At 44.1% G+C, this 25,860-nt stretch overlaps 1 protein-coding gene across 1 annotated transcript in view; it reads right to left on the reverse strand.

The window, feature by feature from the left end:
- WDFY1 (WD repeat and FYVE domain containing 1) overlaps nt 1-17,564 on the reverse strand; it is a 42,945-nt gene extending 25,381 nt beyond the window's left edge. Inside the window, exons 1-2 of the mRNA XM_075003907.1 lie at nt 17,274-17,564; nt 2,897-2,964 (exon numbers count right to left, since the gene is read on the reverse strand). Coding sequence (XP_074860008.1) covers nt 2,897-2,964; nt 17,274-17,410 — 205 coding nt within the window. The 5' untranslated portion in view covers nt 17,411-17,564. The remainder of the gene's footprint in view (nt 1-2,896; nt 2,965-17,273) is intronic.
- Between the last annotated feature and the right edge of the window lie 8,296 nt (nt 17,565-25,860).

The raw sequence follows: 25,860 nt of genomic DNA on the forward strand, positions 1-25,860 counted from the left end.
CCATGACCCCTAACTCTTAAAACAAAAAGACACTGCTTTCTAGGATACAGGCCCCTATTTTTAGAATACAACCAACTTTCTTTTATCCTAGATATAGGACCTTGCAATTGGCAATATTAAAATGCATAAAAGGAAGACAGACATGTGGTTTTGATAAGCAGTTTGACAGGCTGGTTCCAGTTTGAAAGATTGTCTTAAAAGTTTGTGCGTCTTTGCTTAGTTTGAAGGATTCGATTCCCAGTTGCTAGGTTACAGCAAGGTATAGTAGTGCTGTAAAAGATAAATGCCCCATAATCCCAGCTACAAACTGGAATAAACGAAGGGATTTTGACCAAGGCTGAAAATCTGTCTTGAAGAGTTCACATAGAGAAACTCCTATCTCAAAGCAAGGCTTGTTCTGTTACCCCTGCATGACAGAGCAACTGTGCAGGACAACTTATACCTTCAAGTTTGGAGGTGGGGGGGAAAGAGAGGCACCACTGAAGTAGTCAGATTTCAAGGCAGAAGTAAAATCTGATCATGTTAACCTCCTGTCTCATCATGCATTTCAAGCCTTGCACATCTACTGTGGTAAACAAGTTTTGCAACCCTGTTGGTGGCCATAAAAAAACGATTCCGTCTCCTCCGATTATACGCAGGCCATTCTGATAGCTCATTACAAAACCAGAAAAAAAGCCTCAAAGAGAAGAATATCTTTAGATACACTTTGTTTACCACATTCTCACTGAGCTACAAGACCATGAAAGAGGAATTAAAAGAGGGTAACATCTATTTCATCACAATTTCTGTATCAAAGTTATTTGGAACACTGGTTACATTTTTCACATGGGAGAGACTCAGATTTAATATTTTTTCCTCCAATATCTTTGCACGTCTTAGTTGACATGGTTCCTTCTGTTAATGCTAGACTAAACTATTTCAATAAACTAGTCTCATCTCCTGCATAACACAGAACAAAAGCCCATTCAGCACTCTCTGTATCAAGCCTGGCAATTCCATTTGACCCATAGTAAATCTTTTAGGCGATCCAGTCTTGATTCCAAGAAATGGGAAACCACATCACTGGTAGGCAAGTTGTTCCAAAGACTAGTGACATCAGTGCGAAATGAGGACCTCTTTCAAGTCTGAATTTGTTGAACTACAGTGGGGTACAAAGCTGAAGCGAAATGCCTTTTTTTTTTGGATCGATTAAAGAGCGATCAGAATCTTCTTTCCCACGTAAGGATCTGTAAACTGCGACTACATCACTCTAAATTGTGCTGACTATACTTTTTTTTTTAAAATTGATACAAGAACTGGACTAGGTATTCCGGGAACAGTCTCACTAGTGCCACATGCAGAGTTAATGTTCCTCCCTGTATCTACCTGATTTATTATTCCTCTTTCATGTCTGAGAATTACCTTTATTCTCTTAGCTACACCATGAATTGGGAGTTCATGTCCAATTAGTTGCGCACCATGACCCCCTAAATCTTTTAATACAGAGTTACTGGTTTACAAATACACCCTACCTTCTTGGCTCCTAGATATATGGCATTTGTCAAAATTAAAAACACGTACTCAAATGAGTAAGCAAATATAACCTGTTCCTCCTTTTTACCATTCCATCAATAGGTCACCTGCAAATTTCATCAACAATTTCATATTTTTCTCTTCCAAATTGCCATAGATATTGAAATTGAATAATGTTAGACCAAGATCACATCCCAGACAGCTGCGGGAAGCGCCTCCACTGAACCAGTATTCCCTGTTTATAGTTATTCTGTGAATGATCCATTTAATTCAGGCTACATTGCTCTTCAGGCGTTCCTACCACTCTCAGAATATTAAACAGGAATACATTAAATGCCTTACAGATTACTACTTTTAAACAACCAAACTTAGGACCTCAAAAAATAGTAAGTTTGAGGAGACCTATTTTCCACAAAATCATAGTGGTTGGCTTACCCATGCTACAGTCCTGTAATTCTTTAACTGAATTCCATATCAGCCTTTCCAAATTTGGCATTCCTGTTAGACTAACTAGCCTATAATTTTCTGGATCCCAGTATACAAACAAATTTTTGTTGAACATTAGGCTTTGCAAGTTCTTTTAATTTTAAGAGACCTCCCCAAAATTTGTTTAAAAATTTAATGGTTCAGAAAATTTGTGCATTCACACCATTTTCAGCAGTTAGTTCGGCTTAGCCTATAAAAGGTGGTTAGCTGGTATGCAGCTGTACTGCAGAAGTCTATGTATATCTTACACCATCATAGATCAACAGCACTTAAGTACAGTATTAGACAAGAAATCTAGATTTAAACTAACAATAATCCTGGAGGCAGAAATACTGAAGAGATTTTTATGGGCAATAATGTTCAGCTGTTCAGCAGTGGTGCACCCCAGCTTACAGTAAATATCTCCCATTGATCAACTCCTAAAATATTTACATAAACTAGCACGATCATATACAATAGCAGCTTCTGATTCCAATCTTAACACAAAGAGCATCTTTATGTAATTTTTCATTAGGCATTTCAATTCTGAACACACACAGAACTGGCGATCAAATTGACATCTGAGGTATTTGATATCGTTGAGACATCACTAAAGATGCTCTCCATTATGAGAGCTGGGGCAATGTTACTGTGTGGTATGCCGCTCATTTCTCAGAACTATTTTGATGTAAATTACTACACATGCTAAAAAGTTAAAAAGGCAGCAAATATTTGTTTGAGCTAACCTAGTTTAACGTTAATTGTACTCCACTGCAACAGGGATTTCACAAATAGCTTGAACAAATTACTATTACATTGAATACTATCAGTTTCAAGAGATCCACAGAATGGATTTTATGTTGGCTGAACTGAGTAAATCAACACCAAAATATTAACATTTATATACAATACTACTTACATGACATTGTGTGGTAAATGCTGGGCCAGTACTGGCCACTGTCCCTCTTCAGCCATACTCTAATCGTTCTGCAGGGCATAAGGGAATGGATGGAAAAAAGAATACGTAAGCATGTGAACCACATAGATCATCAATATCAGTGTGTTTTTTAAAGACTCAAGTAACCCCTCTGCTACTCCAGTTTAACATGGTACACAATAAAGTCTTCAGAGAGGCCTCTGAACAGTTCCCCCATCCCACCCCAGACAGTTCTAATGTTATCCAAGTAGGCATGGGAAGCTTTGGGGAAGAAAATTTCAACCCTTCCGTCAGAAAATAGTTCATCACCGCATCTATTATATATTGTCAGAATTGAGAAGATTTAAGCATGGTCCAAGGTCTTTCTGATGCTAAACTAGACCACATTTTATATAAACCTCATGCTTATACTACATAAATTGTATTCGGACAGATGACAGGTCACAAAAACCAAAATCAATCAATCATTCTATGCACTTTTCAGAGATACTCCCATTTTAAGCTACCCTATTATTGAACAGTAGCAGTGATGATGGTTCAACCCTTCCTCTTGTAGTCCATTCCACTGACAACACGTGCAATTTACAAGAGATCTAGGAAATGGCAAAGACTGGGGAAATATCTTTGTAATCTCCTTCTCCTCCATATGTAAAATCAGATTACTTTGTGCATGACCAATTTCTCTGTTTTGTTGCTAGTACAGAAACAAACAAAATGCCACTAACATCAGATCACTCACTGCTCAGGGGGAGCACAGCACATTAATACTTTGTTTTCATTATCGGTTTAAAATTAGCAACGAAACCAGAACAGAAATGGAGACAACATGCAAGTTAGCACACACAAGGCTTGCTTCCATTGAATCCAATGGTGCAGGATTGGATCCTAAGAAGATGGGAAAGGGCTGGGTAACCGATCTTCAGAAAATGTAGTACTGTTGCACCTGTGCCTGCCCTGATGACCTTTTGTGGGTGTGTTGGAAGAAGAGGAAAAAAATAGAGGAATAAAAACTATTTTATAGGATATATAGTACAGGAATTTTAAAGTTTGGGACACGTGACCTTTAAGAGAGGCTTCATCAGAAGATTAAAAATAAAGTTAAGATTCAAGTAAACGGCGTCACTAAAAATTCCTCCCCCCCCCCCAACCCCACTTAGTTTTAACTTCTGCTTTTCCAATGCTTTGCTAGCTAGATGCCCCGTTTTACACTGAAAGATAATTTGGGCTTCTCTTCACGCTAATCTTACATTAAGAAAGTAGCTACAAATTAGCCCCTGAAGGAAGATGGGTACAAGAGACCACCTCTGAAACGCAATATCACATTTACAAGAGAGAGGCACTATTTTCAAACACGGGATGGATTGATAGCTTTGGGTTGTTGAGGGATTAGTAATTCTAGTTCTTCCTAGAAGAATTCTCTTTTCAGAGGCATCCATCACAAGTTACAGCAACCTTACAACTGCTACTCATCCACACAAGACTGACTACTAATTTTATCCAAAAGAATAAAAGAGAGCAAATAGAAACAGCATTTTGATAGGGATATTTTTAATGTTGGACTACAGAACGCCAACCAAAAATTCTACATAAAAGGCAGGTCAGTTTGCTGTTCATATTGGTATGAATGTCAAAGTTCTGACATGGCAAAGTTAGCATTAACACATCCCCTATTAAAGTTACACTACATGTGACCACCTAAGAGATTTTCTTCAGGAATGCCACTGTTTCAAGTACTAGGAAGGCAGGACATTGAGCTGCTGTTCAATTTTTACTTTTATTCAAACACATCATCCCATGCCCCACACACTGCACTTCATTCTGAGCCATCAGATATATGTTAGTAGTCACATTTGGAGAGTGATATGGTTCCCTTACCACCATCCATAGCATGCGGCAAGATCCAGAAACTTTGCTTCACAGAAGCAAGAGCTGTTTTCCCTCTTGTATAAGTGGTTCGTATCTGCAATACGAAAATATGGGTAGGCAACCCAAGGCCCAGAGCTGGCACACAGCTTGCTTTGACCCATCCTGCAAGGCTCAAGGTTTTCCAACCCCTCTGCAACCCAGCAGCACAAGTCAGTACTACCACACCACCCACATGGAGGTCCCCATGGCTAAAAGCACCAGTACTGGCCCCCCAGGAAGGGTGGGGGGCAGCAGGAAGAATAAAGAAGCTCCTCTCCTCTCCCCTATGCCCCATAGACTCAATCTAGGCAAGCTGGGGCTGGCTGGATTTGGACTGTGGGCTCTGCCTAGCAGGGGGAAGGAAGCAACTCCTACACAATGCAGGGAAGCGTTCAGCTGAGGCAACACCCCAGCCAGCTCCCCCATCACTGCCAGTGGCTGGGAATCATTGCCAAGGGGGGCAGTACCTGCAGGAATTGCTTCCCTGTACTGCCCAAAACCACGAGACAACTGCCTCTCAAGAGCAGTGCCAGGAAGATGCCCCAATCCTCTGTCCCCTCTCACCCTGCTCCTGCACCCCCACATCCAGCAGCTCCTGCACATGCCCTCCAGCCCAGACACTGCACCCTTACCCTCAGGCTGCTTCTTGGCAGCCCCCTCCGCTGCTCTGAACCCCTCCCTTTTGACCCCCTCCAGAGCTTGCCCCCTCCCCACATCAACCACTCCCAGGCCCCCCAGAAGAGTTAATCCAGCCCTGGGGGACAAGCCCTAAACCTTGGCACCTCCCCACCATGGTACTGGAGCTTGTGGGGAGTGTCTCCCCCACCCTTCTCATGTGGGCCAAGTCAGTGAGGGTTGTGGGTTTCTTTCCTCTGCTCACGTCTGCGCCACTGCCCCCACAGATATTTCCTGTGTGTCAGTAACCGCAACCCAAAAAAGGTAAATCAGGGGTGGGGAACACCACTGGCCTTAAGAAGTCCCTACAGTCCTTCCATCCAGGTGCCGCTATTAAAAGGTGACTATTCCCTCCCCGGGGTCCGAAGTTAAATTTCTTACAGCAGCGTTTCCCCAATTTTATTTGGGCACAGAACCCTTTTAAACTCTAAAGAGTTTTGGGGAACCCCTAACAGTCATATATGAAAAAGGTAGTCCACAAATAAGGATAACAAAACAAATGCAAAGGACCCAAGCCCGCCCAGCATTCCCAGGATTAACCCACCTGCCTCAGCCCTGAACTGGCCCCCAGGACTAACCCACCCACCCGAAGAGACCCCCAACCTAACCCCACCTGAACAAATTCAGCTCAAGTTAGCCACTCCCATTACCTCCCCCAACATGGCAGACAAATGTACCTTAGTCACCGCTGCCCCTTCAACTCTAGTCCTGAGGACCCAATTTCATTGGCTACCCTATGGCAACGTGAGAGGCCAGTCACAGCCAAAGAAAGGTGAGGATAATGCAGGATCCATCTGGCTCCCTTTCCAAATGTGCACCGGCTCCCCTTGCCCCGCCCCCATTGCATGCATGCTGGCTACTTTGCGAGTGAGGACCTCTGCAGCTCCCCGCCCTGCCACTGCTGAAAGAGTGGAACTAAATTCAGTTGGTTTAATGGCCCGATCTCTCCCACTGCCCTGCCAGCCCTTTAACCAATTAAAATTTAGTCCTACTGTTTCAGTGGCGGCAGAGCATGGAGCAGAGGAGTCAGCCATAGCAGCATGTGGAGTGGGAAACAACTCCTTAAAGAGTTGTATGCAGCTCCCGAGCCACAGGTTGCTGATCCCTGATCAGTCAATTTACTATTTGTCACCATTAAATTTCACCTCTCACCCAAAAAAACAAAATCTGCAAGTGCAGCTTTCAGATGCACCAATTTAAGCTTCTTTCACTTTTGACCAAAGTCCTTCAATTATTTTTGTTCTCTACCGACACAGGAGTGAAATGCTGTAACCATAGCAACTGAGAAAATTCATCACCTGTGTTTTCTCCTGGGTCTTTGCATCTTTCACTGATCCTGAAAATGGTACCAGGAAGGCACAACACTGGCAGCTTGCTGCTAGTCAGTTTCTTGAAAGCATTTTGCATAGATATAGTTCATTGAAGATCATAGGTCAGACAAACAAATCCCTTGGAAAGTTTTTCATTTTGATTCACAAAAAATCCAGGTAAGAAATAAGCCAGTGCCAGATCTGCATTTTACAATCATTCAAGACTGATGAGACTATTATTGCTCCAGTCCCTGTTTAGTGCCATAAAATGTACCCAGTTACGAAGCACAACAGAAAAATTAAGAGGAGTCCCTTTTCATCAGTGACTAATTATGCAACCAACACTGATTTCTCACTTCTCTTTTCTCTGCATCTTAGCTGCAGCTGCAGTTCTCTTCCCCTTCCTTGACAGGAGAGTGCATTTTGGGTTGGTGAAGCCAATTCTCCCACAAGAGACTAGAAAAGGGGTCTGCAACCTGTGGCTCTTAAAGGACTTCTTTGTGAATCCCAATGCTATTAGGCAAAATATAAAAACCCCTCCTGACTGTTATTAATTATGAACATCTAAAAGCTCAACAATGAACATCTCAAAACTTTGGATAATTTCCCCTTCAATTTTTTTATATATGAATAAAAGAGAATTACACCACACACACACACCTGTATCTGTTTTCTTTCTTAAAATGTGTGTTGTCCTTCACAGCAGGAATGCTGAAAGCTTCCTTTTCAAAATCAACTTTTTATTAGCAACATGATCAAAACAAACAATGTGAAGTAAAATTGGCATAATTAAAACAGGTTTGGGAGTGGAAGTCAGGAAGACAGCAGTACAAACATACAAAGCGTGAGGAAACAGAATATGTAAAAAGTCTTTCAGTAAACAGGTATTGCACTACAAATTGTGTCTGTGCAGTTCTTACAATAGGGGTTGCAAAAGGTATGGTTTAATGTTATTAAGGACCGTCTTGTATTCACATGCATTGTGGCTCTTTAACTGAGTTTTTTTAAAGAATTGAAAAATGGCTGTTGCTATTTTGATCACCAACCCCTGGATTAGAATGAAGAAGCACGCACATAACAAGTAATGATCTTTACACACTACCCCACTGCTATGTACACTATTCATTTAATCAATTCTACATTAGAGCCAAAATCCTAAAGTCACATGTCCCAGACTCTTTTGTTCTTGAACCGATTTTAATCCCATTTTATTTAACAAATGCTCCAATGCTTAATACACAGGATTGGACCCAAACAGAATTTGGCTATTTACCCTTCCATAGGCTTCTGTGACTACAGATAGCACCACCCAACTTCTCTGTGCCTCAAATCTCCTTATTAAAAAAAAAAAACAAAACACACCACGGGTAATGTTCCTACTAATTTTTACCGTCCATTTGCAGAATAAGTTTTGTTATGTGCACCAAGGCACGGTCAAGATGTGCATCATCAGTAGAAACACATGCTGCCAGCTGTGCATGCTCTAGTCACCCGACTAGCATCTGAATCAATCCTAAGTGGCTGCCCTAGTGCTTAGCTTACAAGGAACACAGATACTGACCAATTTTAGATGGATATTAACACTAACCTCAGAAGGTCCATTAATGTGACTCTGTGTGTGTGTGTGTGTATGTAAAATATTCAGTTACATTGTGTATTTCAAACAAATATTACATTCTAGAAGGAGTATTCTTTAAGTGCAAAATGGTTAAGCTAAAGTAGTAGTCCCTCCAGGCTAAAAAACTGATACTATAAATCATAGCTACATCCAAATGTGATTAGCAGTTTTTACTATGGCACCCATGAAAGGGTTAAAGTATCTTTCAGAAGCTGTCACTAACTATATTTATATAGTATCCTGAAGATTTGCTCAATGGGAATGTCTCACTTCACTCAGTGAATATATTGTTACTTCAGATTACCTTTGTCTAAATGTCCTCAGAAGGTTAAGTTTGGAAAACTTCATGAACTCATGCATTTCACGGGAACAAATGTGTTCTCTCTCGACTCCTTTCTGAATTAGGCCTATCATGGGAGAATTGGGGGGGGGGGACACGGAAGAGAGAATGCAAGGCGAGGCAAAGTGAACGTAAGTCTACATTTATGCCATTAGCCATTCTAAGTGTGCCAACAGCACCCTCTGATTTAAAATTGACACAATGACTTTTGCTTCAAATACAAAATAATTTTGACAGACTAACAGATTAAGACAGGCACAGTTTTCTGGCAGACTGAATGGAACACTAACATGTTTCCAATGCAGACTATTAAAAACATCTAATTCAATCCCTGATCTTGCGTAGCAGGGCTTGAAGCATAAACTTGAAATGAAACAGGTTAATAACTTTTGTCAGGAAATGTTAAATTACTGGTGGGTATTAGCACTTATAAAGTTTTCATTAGATATTAAAATGTGATTTTCATATTTGAGTTAGAAGTCATCCTCAGAAGATTAATAAATAGAGCCAAACCATGCTAGGTGCTTGTAAACATCAATTGATGATACTCACATGGTGTTCAGTGCTATGGTATCAGAGTACATCATTTAATGTACTTAGCCCCAACACTTGATAAGATAGAAATCTATTATCCTCATTTTACAGATGGGGAACGGAGAGATGAAGCGACTTCCCCAAGCTCACAAAGCTAGCCTGAGGTCTCTCAAGTTGCAGACTAGCATTCAACAAGTGGGCCAAACCTCTCTTCCTTCTCGATTTAGATGCCATCCTTATTTCTAAATCTTTCGATCAATATTTATTGCTTCTTTCACAGTTAGTTCTGGAAGACAGAAGTTGGCCACGATGCACTAGTTTCATAAATTATGGATATATCATCATATATGCAACCTTAATTTAGAGTTGTATATAAATAGGCTTCTTCCAGTGCTTAAACAATTGTCTCAGGGCCACATCCTGATCACAAACAAACCACTGAGAAGTGCTCCAACGACTGCTAATGGTCCCAGATTTGGCCATTTGTTTTTACATACAAACTAAAAGAATAAGAAACTACTTTAAGAATGAAATGACTGGTAAGTTAAATAATTCTCTTTGCAATGCATCATTCTTCTTCAAGACTCTCTATGCCTTCCAGAGAAAGTGGGATTTGACAAGTAAATTTCCCAAGCTGTTTGCTGTATTGAATGTTGCTAGAAAAATAAGTTTAGCTTAGCTTGTCCTCATGGCTTAATTAGTTAGGTTTAGAATCTATCACTCAAAATACACAAAACACAGAAAGTAGCATGATGACCGGCCTTGTGCCCGTGTTTGGGAATCTCCCTGTTCCTCCTCTCCAGGGTATCACATTCATCTGTTTGTGTCCTCCTCAGAGTCTTCATCACTCTCACACAGCTGCTTAGGCTCTGCACATACCACAGCACAATGTGTGAGGCGTTTATAATGTTTGCTACAACCTTTTAAAACTGTACGGGTTCTACATTAGCCTTGCAATGGCCTCTACACAGATATGAAAAAGGGTGCAGCAAAAAAAAAACAAAAAAAAACACAAGCCAACCAACACTTTTTGCCATTGCTTTCCAAAGGGAAGGGGAGGAGAGAAGTGAACCATGGGATTCTAACACCACACCCATAACTACCCATGGCACATATTTGTCCCGTGAGACACTGGGACAGAAGCCCACAAAGCAACAGGAACTGTGGGTACCTACTCTACAGTGCATTGCTGACAAAGTCAAAGCTGGCAACACTAATGGGGACACACTGTCACCTTTATGTGCCAATGTGGACATGCACCCTCTACTTTGTAAAATTGGGAGCTACAAAAACCAAAGTCGACCTAATTTTGTGGTGTAGACATACCAATAAAGCTAAGGCTGAGGGTAATAAAGTAGGGACTTTTGATGATTCAATCACTTTGATTTAAGTCAATCCACCCCGGCTGCTGTATTTGTTGAAAAGTGGATTTGAAAAATCTTAATGAATATGCCCTTGTGCTTGCAGCAACAGAGAACAGCTCTCTTCCGGCACCTAACTCATCCTTCCTTTTCCTTCCCCAACCCTCCACCTGCCCCAGTATAGATGTAATTCAAAGATTGTACCATAGTGCATAAGGCTGTGATCAACCCACATTAGCGAAATCTGCGTTGAGGGTCTTCTGACTACTCTCACAATAGTTTACAATCCTAAGAAATAGTGTCCTGTAAATTTCCCAAACAGGACCAAAAAAACCACACCCCTATATCAAAAATTTGCATTTTATTCCTTACTTTGGAAACACAAGGAAACCTCAAATGATAGGATGTGGCGGGTGGCCTTAAAAAAAAAAAAAAAAGATAGTGAGTCAATATCCTGATGTGTTTGACTCACTCACAGCTGCTTCTGAAAAGAATTACCAAATAAATACTGTGGTCTTGTCTATACCACATAGACGATCGACTGGATATGGAGTTCAATTTCACCTGTCTAGTGAAGGCACATTAAATCGATCTGTCTGGGGTCAGCAGCTGACCCCATACTCCTCGCTACTGCTCCCATCAACCTCCCTTAGTGATGGCAGTCCGGTAAGTCAATTTGTGATATGTCATTTCTAGTGACAATTACCATAACTAGAATTGCATATCTGAAATCAACTTAGTTCCCTGGTGTAGACATAGCCTGTAGCTGAAACAGAAGTCTAGCATTGAAAATACAATACGTTCAAGAGCCCATGACTCTCCTGAAACTAAAACTCACAGAAGTCAAAAAAGACATTTAATAATTTCATCCATGAGATGAACAAAGCCAAAGTTTTATCCCAAGAATCTTTCTTCAAGCTGTGTTTAAAGCAGTGGTCCCAGTCCTTTTCATGCCCAACATCACTTTGAAATTAAAGAGCAACCCAAATCTCTACCCTGTCCCTTTCCTGAATCACCACTCCTCACCTACCCTACTATTCACCCTTCCCCTACCCTCACTCAATTTGACCGAGCTGGAGCAGGAAGAAGTACATGAGCTGGCTCTAGGAAAGGTCAGGGTGGGTTTTTGGGGTGATGCTTCTAGGAGAAGGGTAAGACAGGCACTAGGAGGAAATGCCAAGGCTGTGGTGCAGTAGGGATGCGGATTCTAGGAGCAAGACAGGGATGCAGGAGGGGGTATCAGATGCTGAGGGTTTCAGCACAGTACTCAGTGCAGGTGACTCTAGGATGACAGTGCAGCATGGTTGGGGCAGGCAGGGAGCCTGCCTCAGGACCACATTAGAGCCCTTTGATGCAAATGTCCACTTACGGATCAACACTGGCATCCACTGCTCTGCAGGGCTCTGCTACAGGAGCCCCTGTGGCCAAAAGAAATGGCTGCTCCTCCCAGCCATGCAGCTGCACCACTCACAGAGGTCTCCTGGTGTCTGGGGTCATATATTCCTGCAGGTGACAGGGCTGGGGGACAGTGCAGCCTCACAACTAAGAAAAGCTGCAGGTGTAGGATGCTGGTATCCTGGGAGCTATGGACACAACTCTTTTCCTTTGGCTACAGTGGCTCCATGGAGCAGAGCCACATGGAGCACCAGATACCTATGTCTATCCAGGAGTGGTGAGGCCTGTAGGGAAAGGACCAACAAGTCCCTGTGACAGGGGGCACATGGCTCCATGTGCTGTCTGTTGGCACTGCACCCATGCCCTCCCTGTCAGCTCCCATTGGCCAGTTTCCTGTTCCCAGCCAACAGGAGCTGATGGGGGACAGTGCTTGCAAACAGGAGCAGCTCTCCCTCCCGCCTAACACATGGGGCCCCGATGGCTGCTCCTGGGAACCAGCCAGGGGCATGGGATCAGAACACGCAGGGAGCCTGCCAAATGTGATTGGCTGGGAGATACCCCCAAGATGAAGCAACACTTTAAGTGTGATAACCAGTCAATTGGTTGGTGAAGACTGATTTAGAGCATTATCTGAAGAGCTAGTTCTGTCAAGGCCATGGTTGTCTGTGAACACTAACCATAACAGGAGGAAAATCTGTAACACTGCAACAAGAGAAAATTGAGAGACATTACATGTTTATGAATATATCTAAGCTATATTATCTGCTCTTTAAAAACCTCCAGGATTTATATATTTCCGCTACTCTAGAATTAATAAATTAGGCCTTTTTGCTGCATTGTGGAAGGTTAGAGAGAGTCAGCATGAGCATCCAGTGCATGGAAAATAGTGACAGAACCCAGTTCCGACTTGGACATTGAGCAAGTTCCAGAACAGTAGTATTTTTGGTTTGGGGGAAAAGAGGTGTTGCCTGTTAATAGGACTACATGAAAAGTGCCAGTAATCTCATTTGGGAGTTTCATTTCAAGGGGAGACAAAAACTCCAAGCAACAAAGACAGGAGCAATGATCAAATGCTCATTCTTCTAGGATCCCTCCATCCTTCCCAGCAGAGCATTTTCAAGAGCAAGACAGTACCCACCCCCCGCCCGCAGTCTGTTGTTGCATATTTTGCATCAGTTAAGATAGGAAAATAAAAAAAACAAAACAAAACAGACACATTAGCTCAACAAACTTCAAATTGGACTGAAAGCACTGCAATGCCTTTTAAAATAATCTAAACATTCCTGGAGCAAAGACTAAATACTAACATAGCCCTGCTGAGTATAACGATACTTAAACATGGTTAGCCCAGCTGAGAAGAGCTACTGCTCATAGCTAACTTGATGTCCATGTTACCCGTACCAAGTTTTACTATGCCCTTAACCACAAGCTAATTCGAGAGGCATGCTGCTTGAAATAGAGCATCCTGTCCCTCTCAATTATTAGTCCTGCTCTTTGCTGACAGCAGACCTGAGAAGTTAGTGTATGGAATGGTACAACTTCCAAGGCCACAGTTCAAGCATTATTCTGATATAAAAGCAGAAGAACAAGAGTTACAGATCAAAATATGCAGTTCAATACCATATTAAGCTGTGGCTCAATGATGCTTGGCACTTCTATACTCCCCCAACTCTCAGAAAATACTCTTACAGGTTTAACAGACGCTGAAATCTGAGACTTTGTGAATCAAGACCACCATAAACTTCCTGGACGAATGAAAGATTACAGGATTGTTTAGAGACGCTGTCTTGAGCCACCGTTCCTTATTGCCTTTGATACGTCATGTTTAAAAAAACATTTTGGACTTTGAAAAGTTTTGATATGACATGGCAATATAGTACCAAATATAGTATGGCTTCAGTAAAGAGATGTACAAACAGCACATTTTTACAGGGAGAGCTAGTAGCACAACCCCTGTAAAGATCCAAACAATTACAAAAAGTAGTTGTAACCCTTCTGTGAACATCCATCACAGCCATTGTTTGCAACAGGCCTTTGACCACTCTGGGGCTAGAAACTGAGCGTGTCATAAAATGCTGCTCAGGTTTGTGTGGGGAGTGTGAGGGAGAAGAACAACTCTGTTCCTCTTATGTCAGGAGTGGGCACACTCCAAGATCTTTGTAAAAGTGGTGTCTGGGAGCACTTTTCCACTATATAAATGGAAAGGGTGTGGGGTCCTGGACAGAGCTCCCTCCTGCACCTGAACTCCAGGCAGGTTACAAGCATGCAGGACGACGTGCAGGGTCTGGGAGGGGGTTGTGATCTGTGGCAGAGGGTTGGGGTGTAGGAGAAGGTGTGAGGTGCAGATTCTGGCCAGGAGGTACTTACTGTAGGCAGCTCCCAATTAGCACACCAATGGGGCATGCAGGCTGCTCCACATGCTGTTCAAAACAGGCAGCTGCCTTTTCTGCATACCCCCTTGGTGGGGGGGGGGGGGGTGAGGGAGGTGGGGGGGGAGTGGGTTTCTGTGCACTGCCATGCTTGCAAGCACCATCCCTGTAGCTCCCATTGTCTGGCTTCTGGACAAGGCGAGCTGTGAGGATGGTGCTGGGGTAGATGTTGTGAATGGAGCTGCTCATCTTCTCTCTCCCCCACCCCCAGCAACTGGTTGCTTTGGGCAGCATGTGGAACTGTGGGAGGCAGGCAGCCTGCCTGAGCACCCCATTGGGTTGTGGAATGTTAGCAGCCTGGAGTTCACGGAGCGCCACATCTTGCCCACACCTGCCTTTTGTATGGAAATACACAAAAATAAAGAAACACCAGCTGGCTCCACATCACTACCAAAACAGCAGCAGAAGAGACTGTAGTACTAGAGCAATCGTAGCAGGGGAAAGTGGAAGCTGAGCTGGTCAGGTTCAGCTACAGATCTAGTATATGGCTCCAACAACTAAGTCCCCCCCGCCCCTCCACTGCCATGGGCATCACAAGGGACAATTTCTTCAGCTCCATTGGGCAGGGACAAGTAATCAGCCCCAGGCTTGCTCTGATCACTTGCTAGACCCAGCATATAGTGCCATTGCCCATCTCCCAGCAAAAAGTGATTTCTTGCTGTCATGTCAATCTAGGAAGCTGAATAGATGGATGAGCATGTGGGGAGAACGTAATAGTTGCATATTAAAAACACACTGGAGTTTGACCTTTTACAAAGGTGGGAAATCACATACAAAATTAAGTACATTGTTCAGCACTGAAGTTTGAAAATACAAGTTTTATTATAGCCCATGCAACACTATTTGGCCACCTCTGCATAAGTACTATGATATAGTCTTAAGTTACATGATCACATGCTCTTCTTCCCATGGAATCCTACCTCACTCAGGGCATAGGACAGGTGCATAAAGGAGCAGAATTAACATTGCATCAGCAGCCACAAATTTGGCACTCTTTTTCCAGGGTTTCACTTTTATTTAAGATTTTCTTATGCATTGAAGTTTTAGGGGGGGATGCTCTGCACTTAATTAGTTGTATCTTCATACAATAGAAGATCAGGCTTCCAGATGCCTCACCATTTGGTTACGGAATTTGAATTCTCCGCTTCGGGTTATGAAGTGTACTGGTTTTATGTTTACACTATTGATTTCCTTGAGACCAAGAAAAAGCCAACTCCTCCTATAGTGGCATATCAGGGATGCAGTACTTCCAAAGCCTGCTAAGAATCTAAGCTTATAGCAAGTCTAAGAAATTTTTATAAATGTATTCAGGACATTACAATATACCTCATTTGAGCTTATTTCTTGGTCTCTGCCCCATCCTGCCCAATGAGCCTCAATAGCTCTATTCTTTTCTTCCATTCCCATAACACAGAATATTGATTTCAGATCTTTGCTGCTTTCCTACCCAATAATCATAGGAGCAGTGTAAGCTAAGATTAAAGACCTCCCAACGTAAGCACCTAGCTCTGACACACATTGTGTATTCACTCAAGGAAGCCGCCTAGCCTTACCACATTTCTATTTACCAATCTGCAAGTATCTTCTGAGGTAAGGGGCAAGCAAATGTAATATACATTCCTAAAGCACATCAAAAGTCCTCCAAACAGGTGGTATGAAGGATTTGGAAAAAAGATTAGGAGGAGCATTTCAAGCAGATCTAGAGACATTGTTGCTCCCCTCTATTTGGCACTGGTGAGGCCACATCTGGAATATTTTGTCCAGTTTGGGCCCCCCAGTATAGAAAGGATGTGGATATGCTGGAGCAGGTTCAGCAGATGGCAATGAAATAATTAAGGGGCTGGAGCACATGACCTACGAGGAGAGGCTGAGGGATTTGGGGCTATTTAGTTTACAGACAAGAAGACTGAGGGGTGATTTAATAGCAGCCTTCAACTTCCTGAAGGGGCTGGGCGACTCTGAAGAGAAACTGTTCTCAGTGGTGTCAGATGGCAGAACAAGGAGCAATGGTCTGAAGTTACAGAGGAAGAGGTGTAGGTTAAATATTAGGAAAAACTAAATAACCAGAAGGGTGGTGAAGCACTGGAATGCGTTGCCCAGAGAGGTGGTGGAATCTCCATCCCTTGAGATTTTAAAGGGCCGGTTTGGCAAAGTCCTGGCTGGGATGACTTAGTGGGTGGGGTCGATCCTGCCTTTAGGCAGGGGGCCGGACTCTATAACCTCCTGAGGTCCCTTCCGGCCCTGGGAGTCAGATTTGTCAGTACCAGCATTTCCAAGCGCTGCTCATGCTGGCCGGCCCCACGCTCGCTCCGTTTCACGAGCCGCCACTCCCAGCGGAGCCCGTGGCTCATTCTCCCCAGCCAGCGTTGCAACCCACGGCCTCCTCACGGCCCCCGGCCCCAGCCGCTCTCCGGTGCCTGCAGGCACAACTCCGGCGTTCGCCTCCCGGCGCGTACCGCCGCCCGCAGCTCCCCTCCCGCGGGGGCGGGGGCCACTCTCCGTGCTGGGCGTCGCACCGTGGGGGCTGCCGCGAGGCTGCACCCCTCCCCCCCCCGCGGCCGGTCGGAGCGCGGGCGGGCGGGGTCAAGGGGTCCCCAGGGGCGCCGGCCCCGCCCCTCCCCCCGGCATTTCACCCCCCCCCCGGGACCTAAGAGCCGCTTCCGGCTACAGAGTCTCCCCCACCCCCCGGCTGTGCCCGGCGCGCTGATTGACTGACAGACCCGCCCCGCCGCTGCTCCGGGGGGCTCCGTGAGGGCGGGGGGTTTCCGCCCAGGGACCCGCCCGGCGCCCACCTGTCCTCGCTGGCCGTGATGAGCCCGTCCTCCTTGGGGATGATGAGGGCGGCGCTCACCGCGTCCTGGTGCCCCTCGACCTTGCTGAGCAGCACGGGCCGGCTGCTCTGCGGCCTGGCGTGAATCTCAGCCGCCATGTCGGTGCGGAGCCTCCACCGGGGGGCGGCCCGTGCGCTGAGTGACGGCCAGAGGTGAGGGCTCCCTCGGCCGGGAGGGGGTAAGAGCGCTCAGGGCGCCCGTAATTTCAAGTGTAGCGGCGCCCGCCGGATCCCGTAATAGCACGAGTAGTGACGTCTGAGGAAGGCGTGGAGCGCGTTCAGCATCAGATGAGCGGCGCGGACCGGAAGGCTCCAGCGCCCGGCAGAGGCTCCCGTATACTCTGAAGTAGAGGAGCCTCTGAAAGGTCCTGACTCCGGGCTACGTATTCTCTTGAGAAGTAGAGCCTCGACAAGTCCCCGGGCAGCACGCAGTGCGGTGGAGTTTTTCCTACAACCAGCTCTTCACTTTTGCCGGGCAGATTAGGGGTCGTATGGCAGAGAAAAGCGCGGAATTTACTTTTGCAGGATGTGTGTGTACGGGTGAAGTCACCTCCTGGGTGATCCAGGGAACACTAAGATGCCAGTGGTGCTGGCACTGCACTGAACCCTGAGCACCAACCTGCCACACTCCTCCAATGGCAGCAGCAGGGAAGGACTGTGATTAGCCAGCCCGACCTTGTGCTTTCCACATGGGTCTGGAACTGGGAGGTCTCCAGGCAGGGTCTCCCAATGGACAATGTTCCCTGTAAACCAGTGTTTCCTAATTTTATTAGGCCATGGAAGCCCCTTTACCCCAAACCTGCACTCCCATCCCCCAGATTAACCTGCCTCAGCGCCAAACCGGCCCCCAGGATTAACCCATCCACCCAAAGAGGCCCCCAGCCTAAACCCACCTGAACAAACTCTGCACACATTAGCTCCTCCTGTTACCTCCCCCAACATGGCAGACAAACCGACCTTAGCCACCACTGCTCCTCCGACTCTAGTCCCGAGGGCCCGATTTCACTGGCCACCCTATGGCAATGCGAGAGGCCAGTTGCAGCCAATGAAGGGTGAGGATAAGGCAGGAACTGCAGGCCCTGTCTGGCTCCTCTTACCCCGCCCCCATTGCACGTCCATCAGCTACTTTGCTAGTGAGGGACTCTCTGTGTCTTCCTGCCCTGCCATCACTGAAATAGTAGACCTATATTCATTTGGTTTAATGGCCAGATCCCTCCTGCCGCCCTGCTGGCTGTTAAATCAATTACATTTAGTTCTACTGTTTCAACGGCAGCAGGGCAGGGAGCTGCAGAGGAGTCAGCAGTGGCAGCATCCGGCCGCAAATGACTCCTTAAAGAGCCACAGCTCTGGAGCCCCAGGTTGCAGACCCCTGATCATTTTCTCATGGAACCCTTATTTTCACTTTGAGGAACTCCCAGGGTTCTGTGGAACACCATTTGGGAAACACTGCTGTCAACAGTGCGCTCGTGTGGCCACTCAGGAGAGATTTAAATACTGCCCGACCGATTAGCATAGTGCCAAAAGCTAGTGGGCTTTTTTATTCCTGTCAACTGGTGGTGCACATTAACAAATTCCTTGCATGCATAGGAAAAAAATTAGAAGGAACGTTGTCAGTAGGGTTTGTTTTGTGCTGGGAAGTATCTCTCTGTCCAAAGGAGAGCCGCCCCCTCATCCACTGACAGAATGGGAGCAAGAGTGGCACAGCTCATGCATACGCTGAGAACTAGACCTTGGTCCTTTAGCTTAACACCCAGTTCTCTATCTCCTAAGATAAACGAGAGCGCCCTTTACTGGCATTAGTAGCAGATCTTTATCTTCCAGTGAGAGCTTGACATCACTTACACACACATATGATGTGACATAGGTACAAAGCCAATCTCCTCAGCATACCCATTCCATGCTGTCTGCAAATATTCAATAGTATGTCAGCCATTTCACCTTCCTTAGACGTTTGTGTTTTTCATTATCAGTGCTTCACCATCATACAGATTTTTTCTGCATTTGTGAGGTCTTTCCAGACGTTCTCTCCACCCTGTGCCCTAGGCCTCCTTAGGAGTTTCCCAAATAAATCCTGCCACTTGTCGGTTGTGCTATATCTTATCCAACACCCACATTTGGAAGTCTTGCAGTGGTATTGTTGTAACAGAGAGGTAGCCACAACACCTTCCATACCTCACCCCCTCTCCTTCAGTTCTGTATATTTGATTTGTCAGTTTTTATTGCCACCCCCCTTTTTTTTTTGTGACCTCAGTGGTATGTAACTGAGTCTGGACTGGAAATTCTATACCTCTGAAGAAGTGGGTCTGTCCCATGAAAGCTCATCACCTAATAAATCATTTTGTTAGTCTTTAAAGTGCTACATGACTGCTGTTTTGTTTTTCTCAGTGGTAGTGTAGGTAATTTGTCAGCCGTGCCTGCTCAGTAAGCTATTAGAAACACCAGTGTTTATTTATAGTAATTTGTCCTGTATTATTTAAAAGCTTCCTGTGCTATTCATTTGTTCACATAATGACAGAGTGATAGCTGTGTTAGTCTTTATACTATCAAAAGCAAAAAAGAAGTCATGTTGCACTTTAAAGACTAACAAAATAATTTATTAGGTGATGAGCTTTGGCGGGACAGACGCATTTCTTCAGATCATAGCTTTATCAGAAAAGACTCATAAACATGAAACATTAGCCCAGATCCAGACAGACATCATCCAGACATCGTACCCAAGGAACGACAGTGAAAAACCCATTACAATCAATGTACTACACTGACTGTAGTGAGAATCTATGCCACACGCTGTCTAAGAAACTGAGGAACCATTTGATCAAAATTCTTTACAATAAACAAAAGAAGATTAAGCACGAACTCTCTGAACTTGAAACTCTCATCAATAATCAGGCAGCCGCGCAAGATCTCACAGAACCAGACTTTACCTATACTAGACAAGAAATCTACAAAACGCACTTCCACTCCCTACAAAAAAGGAAGGACAATAAACTATCTAAATTACTTCATACCTCAGGATACTACAACTACAACAACCACAGCTCAATGAACAATATTGTTAATCTTTCCAGCTACAAACTTAGCCCAACAGAAGTGTCTCCCTTACCCCAGGGTCTTTCTTTCTGCCTCCTTTCCTCCACAAACTTAATACATTCTGTGGTGACCTAGAAGCCTTCTTTCACCATCTCTGTCTGAAGAAATTCTTCCAACACACCTCTGAACATCAGTCTGATTCGTTCGGTCCCCCCCTACCAACACCAAAAGGAGAACTCTGTGTGTACTCCCTCTGATGGCCATAGTGCAAGTCTGGATGTCTACATTCAATGCTTCTGCAACTGTGCACAGATTAACATTACACACAAACAACACCAAATGAGACACAAGCTCAACTATGCTGAACACTATGCTGTCCAGAGTCTCAAAAATAATCCAGACACTATAATCAAACCAGCTGACAAAGAGGGTGCTATTGTCATCATGACTAAGTCAGACTATGAACAGGAGGCAGCCATGCAACTCTCCAACACCATATTTTACAGACCTCTCTCCTCTGATCCTACTTTAGATTTCCTAAAGAAATTACACCAACTACTTAAGGAACTACCTACTTCTATTTGGGACCTTATTCACTCAGACACACCATCTGAGCCCTGACCTGGATTATTCTATTTACTTCCCAAAATCCACAAACCTGGAAACCTTGGACACACTATCATTTTGGGTATTGGCACCCTTACTACTGGACTATCCAGTTATGAAGACTCCCTCCTCAAACCCTATGCCACCAACACTCCCAGCTATCTCCAAGATACCACTGACTTCCTGAGGAAATTACAAAACACTGGAAAACTTCCTGACAACACCGTCCTTGCCACCATGGATGATGTAGCAGTAGTAGTAGTAGGCATCCTTCAGTCTACGTAGACTATGGATGTAGAGTCTCTGTACACTAATATTCCACATGAACATGGACTACCATTGCATAGCTATACAATGTTTAGAGTTGAGAGACAGCCTATATCAGCAAATAAGATCGGGCTTTTTAAGCTCAAGGTTATGCTTGGTCAGTGAGTGAAATAAGCAATATCAGCCAGTGGACTTTCCTCTTAGTATAACTGCATCTATACTGGGGCTTTTGCAGCTGGAGATTTTTTTTTTTTTTTTTTTTTTTGAAATCACACAGCTAAAGAGAATTGCTGCACCAGAAAAAAAAAAAATTGGTCCAAAACTGGCCTAACTGTATTGATCACCTAAATGCTAGCTTCATCCACTCTTTGGAACTGTGAAGATCGGTGTGTTCTTCATTGTCTTCCTCTGTAAACCAACAAAGTTTTGAACCCAGCCCAACTTCCCAGTTCTGTAAGAGGACGGGAAGAAACAGTCAATGATTGTCCCTCTTCAGTCTATTAAATTGGAGAGAGGGCACGGGTCTTTACAGGGATAAAAGATGTGCAGAAGAACAGCTGCAGCTGGCCAGGGGTCAGCTGATTCAGGCTCAAAGAGTTTGGGGTATAGGGCCTGATTATTAACTTCTCAGGCAATGGATCAAAAAGCTCACCCTTGTCTGATCCCAGATCTCATGTTCTAGCCCAAACATCTAGGGAGTGACTTTTCATCCCCAGGGCCTGAGCCCTGCAATCCAGAGTTAATCGATCAGGTCAGGCAAGTGTAGATGTATCCAAAGAGGCCGGCCTGACCTCAGACTTTCGGTGGATTTCACAGGTCCTGCATAACGTCAAGACTTCCCATGACACCAAAGACTTAGCTGCCAAAATCTGAAAAGTAACTTTGAACCAAGTAGAGAAGGAACTGGGAGGTGGGTCCACTTTACTCAAGTTGCAGGAATTCCATGAAAGACAGTCTTTGGACTAGCTAGGCTCATCTCACCATATGCAATTAAAGTAGATCTATTATACCCGCAGTGTCCAACACGCTTTCCATTTGCCACATGCCGTGAACTGGACATCAGGGTGTGGCAAAGTCCAGCTCCCAGGAGCTGCACCCACGAAACACCGTCCACCTGCTCCACACACATGCCCCAGCACTTGGTGGGACAAACATATGGCAACAGCAGTGGAGGTGGTTCCTCCTGCGGCCCTGGCAGCCGCTTTGCAGTGGTGGCTCTGGTGAGTTGCCGGCAGTTTGCAAGGGTGTGTGTGCATGTGCCTGTCTGGTGGGGAGGGGATGGTGCCTGGGGGACATCGCCTGGCTCAGGGAGCGGGGGCAGCACCTGGGTTGTGGGGAATGTGGCAATCATTAAATTTCCTTCGGACACCACTGTATTATACCAATTCCATGTTCTCTCATAATTCACGGGTGCTACCATGCAATGAGTCGTGATAATTTGAAACATCACAGTAGCACTGGAAATAGAATCTTTGGCTACGTCTACACTTGTCCCGAACTTTGAAGAGGGCATGATAATCAGGCTGCTGGGAGATTACTAATGAAGTGCTATGATGAATATGCAGCACTTCATTAGGCTAATTATTCCCATGGCAATGTTGAAGTGTCAGAATTTGAAGTGCTGGTATGCGTGCAGCCACGGGCACTTTGAAGTGCCCATGCTACTTTGAAGAGCCTTTACTCCCCAAAAATTTCAAAGTTGCTGCAGCACTTCATGAGTAATCTCTCGTCACCCTGATTACCACGCCCCCTTCGAAGTTGGGGGCAAATGTAGACATAACCTTTGTGTAACAAAGAAAAGATTTCTGAAGGAAAATCATAATTTTTGTTGGCAGGACAGTATAACCAGAGTCGCAGCTGACCACTTTTTGTTTCATTCAGGAGAGCACAGCAGCGTGGATGCACCCCGCCCCCCCAGAATCCATTAATGATATCAGATCCCAATTTCCTGATTTTAAACGAATAAAAATAGTGTTTGAAGTCAATTTCTGCATATAGCTTCCAGAAACTACAGGGCAGAAAAGCTGTTCAGTCTTTCACCACGGGTAGAAAAAACTTTGTTTCTGGAAAACAACTTGAAAACCTGTCCTTATTCCTTTCAATACAATATTTGGTGGTTGTTGTCAGTGATTCAACAGGTAATACTTTTTCATCTGAGTCATTTCTGAGGCAGTGTCCTTGACTGGTGAGATGAGCCCCTAGCCTGTCAGAGAGGTTGTGCTAAAGGGGTAAAATTGAGGTTCTCCACTCTCTTTTGTCATTAACAGAGTCCATGACACATTTTTGTAAGAAGTTGGATGTTACTCCCCTTGTCTTGCCTTGTCTCGTGTCCTGGAATGTTATTTGTACTTTCAGTTTAAGTAATTCTTCATTCTGTCCTGACGTGCTTGTAACATTGCTAAAACTCATGAAAATATGTACTCTGTTCTAAATTGTACATAATAATTGATTAGAGTCTAGAGAGTGAAAATTATCTCTAAACATAAGGCTGCGTTGTACCTTAGCTTGCCTCATTAACATGAACAGGAGTTACATAGGACCCGATTTTTAAAGTTAAAAAAAGGCAGATAAGTGATTTTGAAAACTCCACTATGCTTCTATCTGTAACTTTAGGCCCCTAAATACTTTCCTAGCCCTGAAGACCTATTCTAAAGCCCATTAGAGTCAATGGAAATCTTTCCATAACACCTATGGTCTTGGATCAGCCCATCATTAAGAGGAGCCTGAATTGCAAAACTCTGATCAAGCTTTGGCATCAGTCACCAAACTTCAGGGGTGACCAGATTTGGTTTGGTAAATTACAGATGAAGGGGTCAGTGATAAAATTTGGATCTAACTCCAGGTTTGAATTACAGATTTTCCCAAAATTCAGCAAATTTCAGCACTGTTTGGATTTAGAACTTTGGTTCAGGTTTAGTCTTCTGAATCATTTAAATTAGCACGTCTTAATTTGCATATACTAATTTGCTTCAGATTGCCAACATCAGAATGGTCAGTAACCGCCAACACTGAGTATGGTTTTGAGAACTTTATCAGCCGAGATTTACTTTAAAAACAGGTTCCATTTGATCAAAACACAACCTGTCTTCCCTGGGGGCTGAGTGTAATAGGCAGTCCACTGAAGTAAGAGGCTGTATCTCATAGATCTCCAAAAGTAATGTAAAACATTTTTAGGAGGTATTTATATGTCTCTTCTTCCATAAAACCTACAGCATTTTACAAAGAAGTTTAAGCATTGTTGATTCCCTCAGTTATCAGTGAGGAAAATGAGGCACAGAGCCTTGGGGCCAGATTTTCAAGTAGTTTCCAGCACTTAAGCCCTCAGCAGCTCCCACTGTTCATGGGATTCAAAAAAAAAAGGCTTACATTAGTTCATGGAGGGTTGGTGACTAGCCTCTAATTGCTAGATGACAGCAGGGGATGGAACACACAGTGGTTACTGCTCTGTTCCAGAGATGGAAAAAGTACCTGAAATGTTACTGAAGGAAAAGCATGGCTGCTTGGGGCAGTGGGATGCACTTAAGTACAAATCACCAGTATCCCTCTGGAAAGAAAGTGCGCACACACACATCCTATTGTTATTGTACTCAACTACTGAGAAGTGAAAGCATCTGCACTTTTACTCAAGTAACTTTTGGGGTACTTTTTCCACCTCTGCTCCGTTCATTTCCTCTGAAACACCTGACATTGGACAAGACAGGCTATTTTGTCTGATTTAGTATGTCCGTTCTTTTGTTCTGATGTTCAATAAAAGATATCCCACCCATTGTGTCTGCTCAGGATCACAGATTAGCATGGAAACAGAAAACAAAGTGATTTTTTTTCTTCAGATTCATGGGTCTTACCCACAAAAGCTCATTACCTAATAATAAAATTGTTAGTCTTTAAAGTGCTACATGCCTGCTTGCTTTGTTTGGTGAAACTCTGGACTAACACAGCTAGCCTTTTGAGACTATTTAATATGGCAACAGTTCATTTAAAAAACAAAACAAAACAAAAAAACCCTTGCAGGAGATTGGAGGCCTAATGCTGGCCATTTCCAGCAGGAACAGAGAGTAAGCACAAAGAAATCTCTGAACTTCTGTTAGATTATAAAACCTAAATCTGGAAACACTTTTTGGTCTGCTTCACAGCTGCCAAATTGTCATTCACCAGAGATTATTTCCAGGCAACACAGCTACGTAGCTACACTACATGCTTTGAAGCCAATTCAGTCTAATTAACAATTAAATATTAATTTTGAAGTTCTACATTAGAAGAAAGTTAAGGCTGAAAATTTATCAAATGCCAGAATCAATGCCAGAACTTTAATTCTGCCCTAAGGAGCATGTGCAGTACGATACTGTCTTTAATTATTTTAACTATTTTTCTCACCAGGACCCCTGCCTCAATCAGACCACAGGATGGATCTCTGAACGAGCAGCTCAGTCAACATTTCTTTTGTACTTCTCATCCACTGTGTCCCTTTCCTGGGGCTTGACCTTGATGTGGTAGAAAGACTAATGTAGTCCATTGGTCCTCAGCGCTGTGCCGGTGGGAGCCCAAACGCCTAATAGGACCACCCAGGCCAAACAAAGGACAAAGTCTGGATGAAAGGCAGTCTATTGAGATCTCTCCATGGGGTTGAAAGATAAGCCAACCACCTG

Source organism: Carettochelys insculpta, chromosome 10, assembly GCF_033958435.1.
Source record: "Carettochelys insculpta isolate YL-2023 chromosome 10, ASM3395843v1, whole genome shotgun sequence".
Classification (NCBI taxonomy): domain Eukaryota; kingdom Metazoa; phylum Chordata; order Testudines; family Carettochelyidae; genus Carettochelys; species Carettochelys insculpta.